The 13,984-nt window shown below is 43.4% G+C and overlaps 2 protein-coding genes across 8 annotated transcripts in view; one reads left to right on the top strand and one right to left on the bottom strand.

Moving 5' to 3' along the window:
- The window catches only part of CENPV (centromere protein V), a 13,999-nt gene extending 13,954 nt beyond the window's left edge, over positions 1–45 (bottom strand). The window contains exon 1 of the mRNA XM_025863914.2: positions 33–45. Within this exon, the coding sequence (XP_025719699.1) occupies positions 33–45 (13 nt within the window). The remainder of the gene's footprint in view (positions 1–32) is intronic.
- PIGL (phosphatidylinositol glycan anchor biosynthesis class L) overlaps positions 1–13,984 on the top strand; it is a 123,553-nt gene that overhangs the window by 104,298 nt on the left and 5,271 nt on the right. For 3 of the 7 annotated variants that reach the window (XM_073881785.1, XM_073881783.1, XM_073881781.1), the window contains exons 7-8: positions 352–498; positions 6,147–6,307. In XM_073881785.1, coding sequence (XP_073737886.1) covers positions 352–498; positions 6,147–6,266 — 267 coding nt within the window. In that variant the 3' untranslated portion in view covers positions 6,267–6,307. Of the gene's footprint in view, positions 1–351; positions 499–6,146; positions 6,308–11,363; positions 11,480–13,984 lie in introns of all 7 variants that reach the window. The other 4 variants (XM_073881782.1, XM_073881784.1, XM_073881780.1 and 1 more) reach the window with 2 other exon arrangements.

The raw sequence follows: 13,984 nt of genomic DNA, 5'->3' as shown, positions 1-13,984 counted from the left end.
CCCAGCTCGCCCGCGCGCCTCGGGGCCTGCACCTGCCCGCTCCATCCCGCAGGCCTCTGCTCCCGACACGCAGAGCCCATTGGCACCTGCGGAGGCGCCTCCGTCGCCTCTGAATCCAGAGGGCTTCTTCCTACCCTCCTGACCTGGGGAGTCCAGGGTCAGCCCTGATTTCACACCCGCACCCGAGCGGCCAGGCTGGGGTAACTTCGTCTCCAAGATGAGGGCAGTACTTACCTGGCGGGAGCCATCGTGCTCCTGAAATGAACTAACGTGCCTAAATGGCCAGGCACCTGCTGTCTGCCAGGCAAAGAGCAGCTGAAACCTGCTGTACCTCTTGGTCTCTCTTACCAGATCATAAAACCGTGTCTTGAGGATTTTGATGTCCGACAGATTCTTCAAAATGTAATAAATGAACGAACCACACCAAGTTCCATTGTTATGGGAACACAGCACCAAAGTTTCAAGACAAAAATCACAAGAACTACTGATGGAACCCAGGTATTTTCTAAACCTATTCGTTGCTCTATTTTATTTGTACCTTCAAAGAAATACCATTTTCTTTTACTTACTTTTCTATCGTTTTACTTTCTACTTCCTTAATTTCTACCTTCCTCTTCATTAACACTATTTTTGTTTATCTTATTAGTTCAATAGTTTATTGAATTAAGTAGCTTTATTTTTAGTATTTTTTGGTAATCACAGTATTAATGACTATAGATCTTCCTTTGAGTATGGCTAAACCTATGTCCATTAGTGTTTCATATTGAGTGCTTTTTCTTAAGAATTTCCAGACAATATGTAGTTTGTTTATCCTGTTTTCTTTTTTATTGAAGGTGTAGATAGTTTACGTAAAGCAAAATGCACATTTTTAAAAATTTGAGAGAAAGTGCACCAGCAGGGGGGAGGGTTTCCCTGGTTTTTTTTTTATTATTATTATTGAAGGTGTAGATAGTTTATGTAAAGCAAAATGCACATTTTTAAAAATTTATGTGAGAGAAAGAGTGCACCAGCAGGGGGGAGGGGCAGAGGCAGAAGCAGACTCCCTGCTGAGCCAGGAGCCCAACTCAGGGCTCTATCCCAGGACCCAGAGATCAGGACCTAAGCCACCCAGGTGTCCCAAAATGCACATATTTTGAAAGCAACTCTTAGGTAATCACCACCAGTTCAAAGAAAGAACATTCTCAGTGCTCCAGAGAAAACAGGGGAATCACGATCCTGACTTCTATCACACAGGTTAGTTTTACCTATTATTGAACATCATTTAAAAACAGGTTGTTTAGGGGCGCCTGGGTGGCTCAGTTGGTTAAGTGTCTGCCTTTGGCTCAAGTCATGATCCCGGGGCCCTGGGATCAAGCCCCTCCATGGGCTCTCTGCTCCAAGAGGAGCCTACTTCTCCCTCCGCCTCTCTCTGTCTCTCATGAATAAATAAAAATAAAGAAATTTTTAAAGATTTTATTTATTCGACAGAGAGAGACACAGTGAGAGAGGGAACACAAGCAGGGGGAGTAGGAGAGGGAGAAGCAGGCTTCCGGCGGAGCAGGGGCTCCATGCGAGGCTTGATCCCAGGACCCGGGGACCATGACCTGAGCTGAAAGCAGACACTTAACCGACTGAGCCACCCAGGCGTCCCGTGTCAGTCTTTTTAAAGGTAGCCCTTCTGCTATGTGTACAGTGATATCTCCTTGTGGTATTCTTTGCATGTTCTTGACCTGTAGAGATGTGAAGGACCTTGTCCATGTGCTTTTTGACCATTTGGATATCTTCTTTTGTAAAGTGCCTGTTGACAGACACTCCTCTGAGAATTAGCCCATTTTATAACCTGGGCTCTTCGATATATATATATTTAGAAAATACATTCCCAGTTGTGGCTTTCCTTTTCACTTTAATATCTTTTGGTGAGTGGAGATGTTTTTATTTTATGGTTAGTGTTTTTCGTGTCACGTTTAAAAAAAAAATCTCCTACCCCAAAAGTCATGAAGATTTCCTCCTATCCTTTCATTTAGCTTTTACACTTAAGTGTATGACCCATCTCAAATTAATTTTTGTATATAGTGTGAGGCAGAGGCCAGATTCATCTTATTTGCATATAGATATCCAGTTGTTGATCTATATACCTTACCTTACACCAAGACCACTCTGCTTGAAATCAAAGTAAGCCCTCCAGATTTGCTCTTCTTTGAGATTGTCTTAGCTTTTCTAAGTTCTGTGCATTTCTATATACAGTATAGAATCAGCTGTTAGGGGCGCCTGGGTGGCTCAGTCAGTTGAGCGTCTGCCTTCGGCTCTGGTCATGAGCCCAGAGTCGGGAGATCTAGCCCCGCATCAGGCTCCCTGCTCAGCGGGGAGTCTGCTTCTCCCTCTGCCTCTCACCCAGGCTCATGTTCTCTCTCACTCTCTCAAATAAATAAAATCTTAAAAAAAAAAATCAGCTGTTAATTTTTACAAAAAAGTCTGCTTGATACTCTATGCTATCAACCATACTCCTATGAAAATCACTCAATTCCTCAAATATTCCTAACTTTGTTCCTTTAATTTTTTTTAAAAGATTTAATTTATCTGACAGAGAGATACACAGCAAGAGAGGGAACACAAGCAGGGGGAGTGGGAGAGGGAGAAGCAGGCTTCCCACAGAGCAGGGAGCCTGACGCAGGGCTCGATCCCAGGACCCCAAGATCATAACCTGAGCCTAAACCAAGAGTCTGATACTCAACCAAGTCACCCAGGCGCCCCAGAACACACCTTTTTTTTTTTTTAAAGATTTTATTTATTTATTTGAGAGAGAGAACATGACAGGGGAGTGCAGAGGGAGAGGGAGAAGGAGACTCTGCTGAGCAGGGAGCCGGACGTGGGGCTTGATCCCAGGACCCTGAGATCATAACCTGAGCTGAAGCAGATGCCCAAGGGACTGAGCCACCCAGGCGCCCCAGCACACACCTTTTTAATTGCCTTCTTGGGTTCTAGGTGTGCAATCACTCTCAATTGTTTTCTCCACTTCAAGCCAACTTAAGATTATGATGTCCTTTTTTTTTTTTTTAAGATTTTATTTATTTATTCGACAGAGAGACACAGCAAGAGAGGGAACCCAAGCAGGGGGAGAGGGAGAAGCAGGCTTCCCGCTGAGGAGGGAGCCCGATGCGGGGCTTGATGCGGGGCTTGATCCCAGGACCCTGGGATCATGACCTGAGCTGAAGGCAGACGCTTAACGACTGAGCCACCCAGGCACCCCAATTATGATGTCTTTAAAATAAAATTCTGGGGCGCCCGGCTGGCTCAGTCGGTAGAGCATGTGATTCTTGATCATGGGGTCATGAGTTCAAGCTCCATCTTGGGCATAGAGTTTACTTTAAAAATAAATAAACAAACAAAGTCCTATTCATGTTTTTTATTTTTAAATTGAGCTAAGTCTTACATCTCCTGAAGTGTTTTTACATGTATGCACAGCTTGTAACTGCCACCCAGATCCAAATATGAAATATTCCCAGCTTAAAACAGTTCTCTGTCCTCCTTCTCAGTCAATCCTCCCTAAGGAAAATCACTACTCTTACTTACTACTCTTACTTCATCCCCATGATTTTCAACTTCAAGTAAATGAATTCACACAATATGTACTCGTGTGTATGACTTCTTTTACTCGGTGTTTTATCTGTGAGTTTCATCCATGTACGCATGGTTAATTCACTTTCATTGTGGTATAATATTCCAGTCTATGAATATACCATCTTTTATTTATTCTTTCTGTTGTTGAAGGACATTTAGAGTGTTTCCAGTTTGGGGCTATTATAATAAGGCTACTGTGAGTTTAAAAAAAATTTTTTTGATAATCTCTACACCCAATGTGGGGCCCACACTCACAATCCTGAGCTCAAGTCAGACGCTGTTCCAACTGAGCCAGTCAGGCACCCCTGCTATAATTTTTCTTAAACAACCATTCTATTTTTCTCAAGATCTCATGATACAGGAGTTGTGGAAGAACTTGGCCAGACAGTTCTGGCTCAGGGTCTCTCATGCAATCCCACCGAGATGTCCACTGGGGTCAAGTCTGATGGCTCAACCAGAATGGACATCAAACATGGCTTCACTCATATGGCTGGCAGTTCATGCTGGCTGATGGCTGGAATACCAACTGGGCTATCATCTCAAGCTCATAGCCTCTCCATATGGCTTGGACTTCCTCATAACATGGTAGCCTCAGAGAATTCAGATTTTTTATTCTTGGCAGCCCAGAGCTCCAAAAGTGAGGGACCTAGTGTACGAGGTAGAACTACCACGGTATTGTACATATGTGTGTATATATATACACACACATATATGTATTTTTATATCAAAAAAAGAAAAAGGGTGCCTGGGTGGCTCAGGCAGTTAAGCGTCTGCCTTCTGCTCAGATCATGATCCCAGGGTTCTGGGATCGAGTCCCTCATCGGGCTCCCTGCTCAGCAGGGAGTCTGCTTCTCCCTCTCCCTCTGCCCCTCCTCCCTGCTTGTGCTCTCTCTCTCAAATAAATAAAAATCTTAAAAAGAGAGAGAGAGATAAATAAACTAAAATCTTAAAAAAAAAAAAAGTAAAGAAAAGCCTGCTAGGATTTGGGGTTGAAGTTGCATTGAATCTATAGACCAACATGGAAAGAACTGACTTAACAATACTGTCTTCCAATCCATAAATATATCTCTCCATTTATGAGAGTAAAGATACTTATTTGGGGCGCCTGGATGGCTCAATTGGTTAAGCGACTGCCTTCGGCTCAGGTCACGATCCTGGAGTCCTGGGATCAAGTCCCGCATCGGGTTCCCTGCTCGGCAGGGAGTCTGCTTCTCCCTCTGACCCTCTTCCCTCTCGCGCTCTCTCTCATTCTCTCTCTCTCAAATAAATAAATAAATAATCTTTTTAAAAAATAAAAAAATAAAAAAGATACTTATTTAATTCCTGTCAATGATGTTTTGTAGTAAATTTAATAATCTTTTGCTAAATTTATTCCTATTTTGATACCATTATAAATGATCTTTGAAAATTTCATTCTCCAATTGTTTGTTGCTAATATATAGAAAACAATTGGTCTTTTGGTATACTGACCTTGTATCCACTGACTTTGCTAAATTCATGTATTTGTCTTAATAATTTTGATTTCCTCTTAGATCTGAGAAATTATTTCTTAATTCCCAAAGCAAAATTTTAGAAAACCATTCTGTGGTTGATTTCTATTTATATTGGGCTATAATTAAAGTTTCTGAATTATAGAATCTCCTGGGTTTTTAAAATTTATCATCATTTTCTTTATGGCCAGGTACATAATTGATTACTATGGACATAAAGAGTGTATATTCTCTGTAAATTAGAAAGTGCTCTTTGGGGTTGCCTGGGTGGCTCAGTCATTAAGCATCTGCCCGTCAGCTCAGGTCATGACCCCGGGGTCCTGGGATCGAGCTCCACATCGGGCTCCCTGCTCAGTGGGAAGCCTGCTTCTCCCTCTCCCACTCGGCCTGCTTGTGTTCCCTCTCTCGCTGTCTCTCTCTGTCAAATAAATAAATAAAATCTTTAAAAAAAAAAGTGCTCTTGGGGCGCCTGGGTGGCTCAGATGGTTAAGCGTCTGCCTTCGGCTCAGGTCATGATCCCAGGGTCCTGGGATCGAGCCCCGCATCGGGCTCCCTGCTTGGCGGGGAGCCTGCTTCTCCCTCTCCCACTCCCCCTGCTTGTGTTCCCTCTCTTGCTGTGTCTCTCTCTGTCAAATAAATAAAATCTTACTAAAAAAAAATAAATAAATGAATAAAAAATAAAGATTAAAAAAAAATAAAAAAGTGCTCTTTGTGTTAAATCAAGCTTACAAACTGTATAATACAATTCCTACATGATTTGCTTTTTTGCCAAATTAAATGAAATTCAGTTAAATTGTGAAAATGAATATTATTTATTCATTTATCCGTGTTTGGTGCATAAACATCTATGACTCTTAGGTTCTCTTTACAGATTATGTATCATTATTAATTTTACTTACAAGTATGGAAAATATATATTATGTTACATTATACATACATGTACAGTATATGTGTTTTTATTAATAGCCTTTTTGCACTTTTTAATGTATCTGGTCTTAATTTAAATTTTACCTGATAACAATATCTCATTCCTGCTTTCTGTTTGTATTTTTTTTAAAGATTTTATTTATTTATTTGAGAGAACATGCACACGCAGGGGAGGGGCAGAGGGACAAGCGACTCCCCACTGAGTACAGAGAGCCCGAGGCGGAGCTAGATCCCAGGACCCTGAGATCATGACCTGAGCCAAAGTCAGTTGCTTAACCAACTGAGCCACCCAGGTACTCCTTCTTATTTGTATTTTTATGATCTATATCTGTCCATGCCTTTGCTTTCAAAGAGAGAGAGCACAAGCAGGGGGAGCAGGAGAGGGAGAGGGAGAAGCAGGCTCTCCACTGAGCAGGGAGCCCGATGCCCGATGCTCGATCCCAGGACCCTGGGATCCGGACCTGAGCCGAAGGCGACGTTTAATCGACTGAGCCACCCAGGCGCCCCCTTTCTAACACTTTTAAATGCAAATCATTAACAGGTGGGTTTGTAACAACTCAATCTGTGGTCTTTGGTTTTTTAAATAGGAGAATTGGGTTCATTTACACTTACTAAGCTGGAATCTTTGTGCTTAAGTCTATCCATTAATTTACATTCATTTTAAACCTTATTTTACCTCGTCTTGATTCTTTTTCTTTGTATTGGCTTGGAAAAGTTTCTTTTCTTTCCCTGTTTGCCCTCCTCTTAATCTGAGAGTCCTAATGTTTGTCTGCATAATGCTGGTGTTTCCCTCTCCTTACGTAGTAATTTTGATGAAACCTGTATTCCTCTAGTAATATTTCAAAATTTATTAATGAACATAGCTCCCAAAACATTTTACCCACTCATACCCCCACCTATTCATCTAGGTTAAGAGTTTAGGGGCCCTTGGCTGGCTCAGTCGGCACAGCATGCAACTCTTGATCTCTCCGGGTAGTGAATTTGAGCCCCACGTTGCATGTAGGGATTACTTTAATGAATAGATCTTTTTTTTTTAAGATTTTATTTATTCATAAGAGACAGAGAGAGAGAGGCAGAGGGAGAAGCAGAGGGAGAAGCAGGCTCCCAAGGAGCAGGGAGCCCGATGCGGGACTCGATCCCAGGACCCTGGGACCATGACCTGAGCCGAAGGCAGACGCCCAACCATCTGAGCCACCCAGGCGCCCAACAATAAAAAAATTTAAAGATTAAAAAAAAAATAGAGCTCACTCCACAAGACAGTCCCCTCCCCACTCCCATGTCAGGTGCCAACTGCAAGTCCCGGTTGTCACCTGTACTGATCTGCTGGCTATAATCAGAAGTTCCCACTAGCCCCTCCTGGGGTTTGGTTAACTTCTTAGATAGGCTCTCAGAACTCAGAAAAACAGTATACTTTAAAAAAAAAATAGTATACTTACTAGATTACCAGTGTACTACAAAGGATCTAACTCAGGAACAGCCAAATGGAAGAGACGCATTGGGCAAGGTAGGTAAAGGTGCAGAGATCCATGCTCCCTCTGGGTACACCACTCTCCCACCTCCACGTGTTCACCAACTGGAAGGTCTCCAAACCCCATGACTTTTGGGATTTTTATAGAGGCTTCATTCCATAGGTATGATCGATGAAATCATTGGCCATTGATGATTAATTCAACCTCCTGTCCCTCTCCCCTCCCCTGGGGATGGGGAAGTACGGCTAAAATTTGCAACTTTCCAACATGGTTGGTTTCCGTGCAATCAGCCCCCCAATTTAGGGGTTTTCCAAAAGTCACCTTGACGTGGGAAACAAAGGCAAAAGAAAAACTATTACATTTCCTTAGTACCTAGAGCCCACTGACAAGTCCTTGAAACAGGCAGAGTGGCATTCCTCTAGGGACTCAACGGCCACGATGTTAATACTTTGCTAAGGGCAAAAGGCAAAATCCTAGCCCAACCCCCATCCCCCCAACCAGGACCCTGTAAGTCTACTTTAACACGTAATACTTCCCCTAGAAATTTCCTTGATCCGTAACCCCCGCAAGATACATGTCGGCAATCATCCCCCAAGCATATGGCCCACCGATACACATCTGAGGGGTCTCACGACTAAGGCTTTATTAGTCGGTAATAAAGGATCTTTTCCCAACAACAGCTAGCCCCCTCAAGGTCCTGGAAAACTTGTTTCCAAAAATTCCTTAAGAGACTTACGCTGTCCCTAACCCCCTCCCGATTTGAAAGTATATCACGGGCCACTCCTCATGACCCCCGTGCAACCCTTTCTGCCCACGGGTCCTGTCCCCGGGCTTGAACAAAACCACGTTTTGCACCAATGACATCTTAAGAATTCTTGGCCCGTTGGCTTCGAACCCTAATGTCCTTTCCTACATCAACCTCATTAACATAAACTGAGTTGGTTGAAAGAAGCTTGTTATGAATAACAAAAGACATCTTTATCACTCTAACCACTTAGAAAATTCCAAGGGTTTTAGGAGCTCTGTGATAGGAATGGGGACTAAGACCAATTTCTTATGATAAATCACATCATAGTAATCATCATTAGATTGTATACAAAAGAAATGTCTCATTAAAGACCTCTTTTTTTTTTAAGATTTTATTTATTTGAGAGAGAGAGAGATAGAGAGCACAAGAGGGAAGAGGGTCAGAGGGAGAAGCAGACTCCCCGCGGAGCAGGGAGCCCAATGCGGGGCTCGATCCCAGGACCCTGGGATCACGACCTGCGCCAGCCCAGGCAGACACTTAACGACTGAGCCACCCAGGTGCCCCTACCACAGAGTTTCTAAGTCTACGGGGTTTTATGGGCTTGTTGGTGGGCTGTTTTAATCTGATTAACCCTCCATGCACCTGTCATCCAATCAACTTGTCACATGGGAAAGGGTGGACGGCTCCTTCTAGGGTGGTGTAAAATCCTTTTAAGGGTGGTTTCCTCTTAGAGCAGGGGACACCTTTGTCCCTGCCTGCCTTTCTTCCAACTATCCTTCATCAATATGTGACTATAACTAAAACTAAATAGGGGCGCCCATGTGACTCGGTTAACTGTCTGCCTTCGGCTCAGGTCATGATCCCAGGGTCCTGGGATTGAGCCCCAAGGCTGGCTCCCTGCTCAGTGGGGAGCCTGCTTCTCCCTCTCTCTCTGCCCCTCCCCCTGCTCATGCTCTCTCTGTGCTGTCAAATAAATAGATGACAAATCTTTTTAAAAAATCTTTAAAACATGATTTAAAAAATAAATGAGTCATAAGAGACTCTTAACTATAGAGAACAAACTGAAGGTTGCTGGTGGGGAGGTGGGTGGGGGGATGAACTAAATGGCTGATGGGTATTAAAGAGGGTACTTGTTGGGATGAGCACTGGGTGTTATATTTAGTGATGAATCACTAAATTCTATTCCTGAAACCAATACTACAGTATATTTTTTTTAAAGATTTATTTGAGAGAGCGAGAATGAGAGAGAGTACATGAGAGGGGGGAGGGTCAGAGGGAGAAGCAGGCTCCCCACTGAGCAGGGAGCCCGATGTGGGGCTCGATCCCCGGACCCTGAGATCATGACCTGAGCCGAAGGCAGATGCTTAACCCACTGAGCCAGCCAGGCGCCCCACCCAATGATTTTAGAGTCCTATTTGCAAATGTTATTCATATTTGGATGGCCAGATTGATTTAATTCTGATTCATCAATACCTTATGGATTACATTTGTGGTATTATAAGAAATTTACCTAACCCAGGGTCACAAAACTTTTTTTTCTTCCAGATTTAAAGTTTTTTGTTACATTTAGGTCTGTGATCTGTCTTGAATTAATTCTGGTGTGAGGCCAACGTCTGTTTGCTTATGGGTACCCAATTGCTCCAACACTATTCATTTAAAACAATCCTTTTTTTTTTCTTGGTGAAGATTTTATTTACATGATGCCTGGGTGGCTCAGTCGGTTAGGCATCTGCTTTTGGCTCAGGTCATGATCCCAGGATCCTGGGATCCAGTCCAGCATCAGGCCTGCTTCTCCCTCTGCCTGCAGCTCCCCCTGCTTGTGCACCTGCTCTCTCTCTCTGACAAATAAATAAATCAAATCTTTAAAAAATATATTTTATTTATTTATTTGAGTGAGAGCATGAGCTGGGGGAGGGGTAGCAGGACAAGCCGATTCCCTACTGAGTTGGGGAGTCTGATGCGGGGCTCGACCTGACCAAAGTCAGATGCTTAACCCACTGAGCCACCTAGGGATCCCAACAGTCGTTTCTGTAGAGGCTGCTTTTGGGCAACAGTCTTGAGCAATGGAAACATAAGCGAGGGAAGAAGGGCCCACAGTGACTGCCAACCTGAATGCAAACAGGTTCATGAAGTCATAGGCCCTAACCGACCAGTGGGCTACTTACAACCAGGCCCAGTTACCAATAATGGGAAAACTCCAGACAGTTCCATATTCCCTCACTCCACCCTATAACTATAGCCCCTCACCACCGCCTCGTGGCAGAGTCTCTCCTTTGCTGCCTGGCCCACTGCTCCCTTGCTGAGTATTCAATAAACTTTACCTCCTTTGTTCTACCATGAATGAATTCTTTCAGGGCCTGCACCACCAACCTCTGTTGGATCAGGGTGCCTCACACTGTCTCCATTAAATTTCCTTGGTGCTTTTGGTTAAAATCGGTTGTTAATAAATGCAAAGATTTGGGGCACCTGGCTGGCCCACTCCAAAGAGCTTGCAACTCTTGATCTTGGGGTCATGAGTTCAAGCCCCATATTGGGTGTAGGGATTACTAAAAAAAAAAAAAAAAAAGTAATAAACTATTTTTTTTAATGGAAAGATCTATTTCTGTACTTCATTCTGTTACATTAATCTATTATGTCTACCCTTATGCCAACAACACAGTCTTGATTAACTGTGTGTTTATAGTAAGTTTCTTTTTTTTTTTTTAAAGATTTTATTTGAGAGAGAGAGAATGAGAGATAGAGAGCACGAGAGGGAAGAGGGTCAGAGGGAGAAGCAGACTCCCTGCTGAGCAGGGAGCCCGATGTGGGACTCGATCCCGGGACTCCAGGATCATGACCTGAGCTGAAGGCAGTCGCTTAACCAACTGAGCCACCCAGGGACCCGTGTTTATAGTAAGTTTCGAGTCAGGTAGGTACTCCAACTCTGTTCATTTTTGGCTATTCTAGGTCCTTTCAGTTTCCATATAAACTTTAGAATCAGCTTATCAATTTCTAACTTTTAAAAGCCTGCTGGGATTTCATTGGATCTATAGATAAATTTGGGGAGAGCTGTCATCTTAACAACAATGAATACTTCAATTCGTAAACATTTGGGCAAAGTAATACATTTTCTTTTCTTTATTCTTATTCCAGCTTGTTTAGGGGCTGATGAGTATGGTTTACTGGGCCTTAACCATTCCTGTTTTCAGTTCTCACTTCAATAGATGTCTAAAATTTAAATTTGGTTTTATTATTGAAGAAAAAAAAAGGTCAGTTTCCTTTTCGTCTGGAATCACCTTCTTGCCTCTTAGTCTTGTGGTTTCTTGGAAGCATTCTGGGGCCTGAACCCCCACTGGTCCCCTTAATGACTGGCCTTTTTTATATTCCTTGAGGCTTCCCTCAGAGTCCTATGGACTCCACATTAATTCACTCAATCAGGAACCAAGGATTTTTATGTCCCCAATACTAAGAATTAAATTTCTTTAATTTATTGGACAGAGTGCTGTGGGCCAAGGGCAGGCCACTCCCAAGATGGGTCACAATGGCATGTCCATTATTTTGAGTTGAAAAGAATCAAGGCCCAAAAGTCTCAGGAAGAAACTTTGACCTACCCCCACCCCACTCGCAAATGCCTAAAAAGAATTTAGATAAAGGGCCTGTACCAGGGAGAGAGCTATTAAACAGATTGCTTTTTATCTAAGAGACTTATCTGCGTAGGGCCAACTTTGTTTTCCAAAACTCCTCTCACCTTCCTGCTAATGGCCTTCCTCTTCTTTGCACCCCCAGACTCCCACCCTCCTCCTGAGCCCAGGAAGACTGACGGATATACCTCATTTTATTTATTTATTTATTTATTTATTTATTTATTTATTTATTTATTTATTTATTTATTAAAAGATTTTATTGATTTATTTGACAAAGACGGAGACAGCGAGAGCAGGAACAGAAGCAGGGGGAGTGGGAGAGGGAGAAACAGGCTTCCTGCCGGGCAGGGAGCCCGATGTGAGACTCGATCCCAGGGCCCTGGGATCATGACCTGAGCTGAAGGCAGACGCTTAATGACTGAGCCACCCAGGTGCCCTGGATATACCTCATTTTGCCTGACAGTTTTGGGAATTTCATGTCTGTGTGGATTCCCTGTATGCACAAAACTAAATTTGATTTTCTCCTGTTAATCTGTGTCGGGTAAATTTAATTCTTAGTCCAGCTAGAGCCTCAGAGAGAGGAAAATTTCTTCCTCCCCAAGTAGGTGAGAAAAAGGGAAGTGCAGTCCAACACGAGGAATAGCAATGAGCATGAACTTGGCGGGTCCGCCAGATGGAAGGAAGGTTGTCATGGCAGGGTTGATGTGACTGAAGGGGATGTGGAGGTGGTTGAAGTGGAGAGGGAGATATGCAGCATTGACCGTGTGGGGCCTGTAGGCCATGGTGAGGGATCCCGAATTTACTGTAGGTATAATAGGAAGCAGAGGAGTGACAGGCCATGAGTGATGTAACTGGAATTCCTGGATTCTCCAAGAAAGGACCATGACCACTCTGATTTTACTGTGCTCGGCTTGGGGCTGGGAGGCCTCAATGCAGAAGAGGCATCAGAAAAACCATTTCCAATATGGCCAGGGAGTCCAACAATGGTGAGATCAGACAGGCCTCCCAACAAACAATGAGACCTCAAAGCCTGTGGCTACCTATACGGGTATCAGCCTGCACTGGGGCTGTGTGCCTGAGCTAGGAGGTTTGAACTTGACCTTGACACCTGGTTCACCAGGGCTGCCCAAGGAGAACTTCCCCCATTCCTACCAGCTGTGGCTGGTACATCCTTTATGTCACCCCTGTTTCTTATAAACTCCTCTATTACAGTGTTTCTCATATGATATTGGAGTCTTCTACATGTCTTCTATTTAACTGGATGATGAGCTACTTGAGGACAGACACCAAGTTGTTTAACTCTGCTGTATGCCGGGGTCACACATGACTGGTTGGATGAATATCTGTGGGGGGTATGATCGAAGACAACCTTAAATAAGAGGAAATTTGGATTATTCCTGGGGCAATTCTTTGCTGTGCCATCCTTACAAAGACTGCTTCTGACACAGCATTGATGGTGGATTGACCACGGGGCATATGTGGCCCAGCTCCGTCTAGATAGAATGTTTCCTTTGTTCTAAGCCCCACCATCTGAGACTTTGGCCCAACTGGGTTGGACCCTCACAGATCAGTGGGGCACAAGTCTCTATCAAGGGCCAGCATAGGTAATCACTGTAGTAAAATTCTTTTTTTCTTTGCAGCTGAGATATAATCGACAAATAACATTGCATAAATTTAAGGTGTACAATGTGATGACTTAAAATGATTAAGATGATTTAAGACCTACTCTCAGCAACTCTCAAGGGTACAATAGAGTATTGTTAACTCTAGTCAACATGCTCCACATTAGATAGAACCCCAGAACTTAACCATCTTAGTGTAGCAAAATTCTGGATTCTCTCCCCTGGAAGGATGCAACAGAGAGCTTTATCCATTCGTCCCAGAGTATATTCTTTCTAAGAACCTATACGAGACATCTGTCTCAGAACAAGTTCTGTTTCTCTTGAACAAATCAATTTGTCTGAATTTTAGGGACAGTGTGATACATGCCTAATCGTGTTTTCCTCTTTGCTTTGGCCACGTAGGTAGCTTAGCACTGAATTTGTAGCCTATGTCTAGTAACCATAAAGGAGGACTGGAGACAATCAGCATAGAGATTAAGGGCTCTGGAGTCAGGCAAACCTGGGTTGA

This window comes from Callorhinus ursinus, unplaced genomic scaffold (genome assembly GCF_003265705.2).
Source record: "Callorhinus ursinus isolate GAN/ISIS: 27379988/994484 unplaced genomic scaffold, GSC_fseal_2.0 scaffold43, whole genome shotgun sequence".
In the NCBI taxonomy this organism is placed as follows: Eukaryota; Metazoa; Chordata; class Mammalia; order Carnivora; family Otariidae; genus Callorhinus; species Callorhinus ursinus.
The sequence above is the reverse complement of the archived record's forward strand: the minus strand, read 5'-3'. Positions and strand labels throughout refer to the sequence as shown.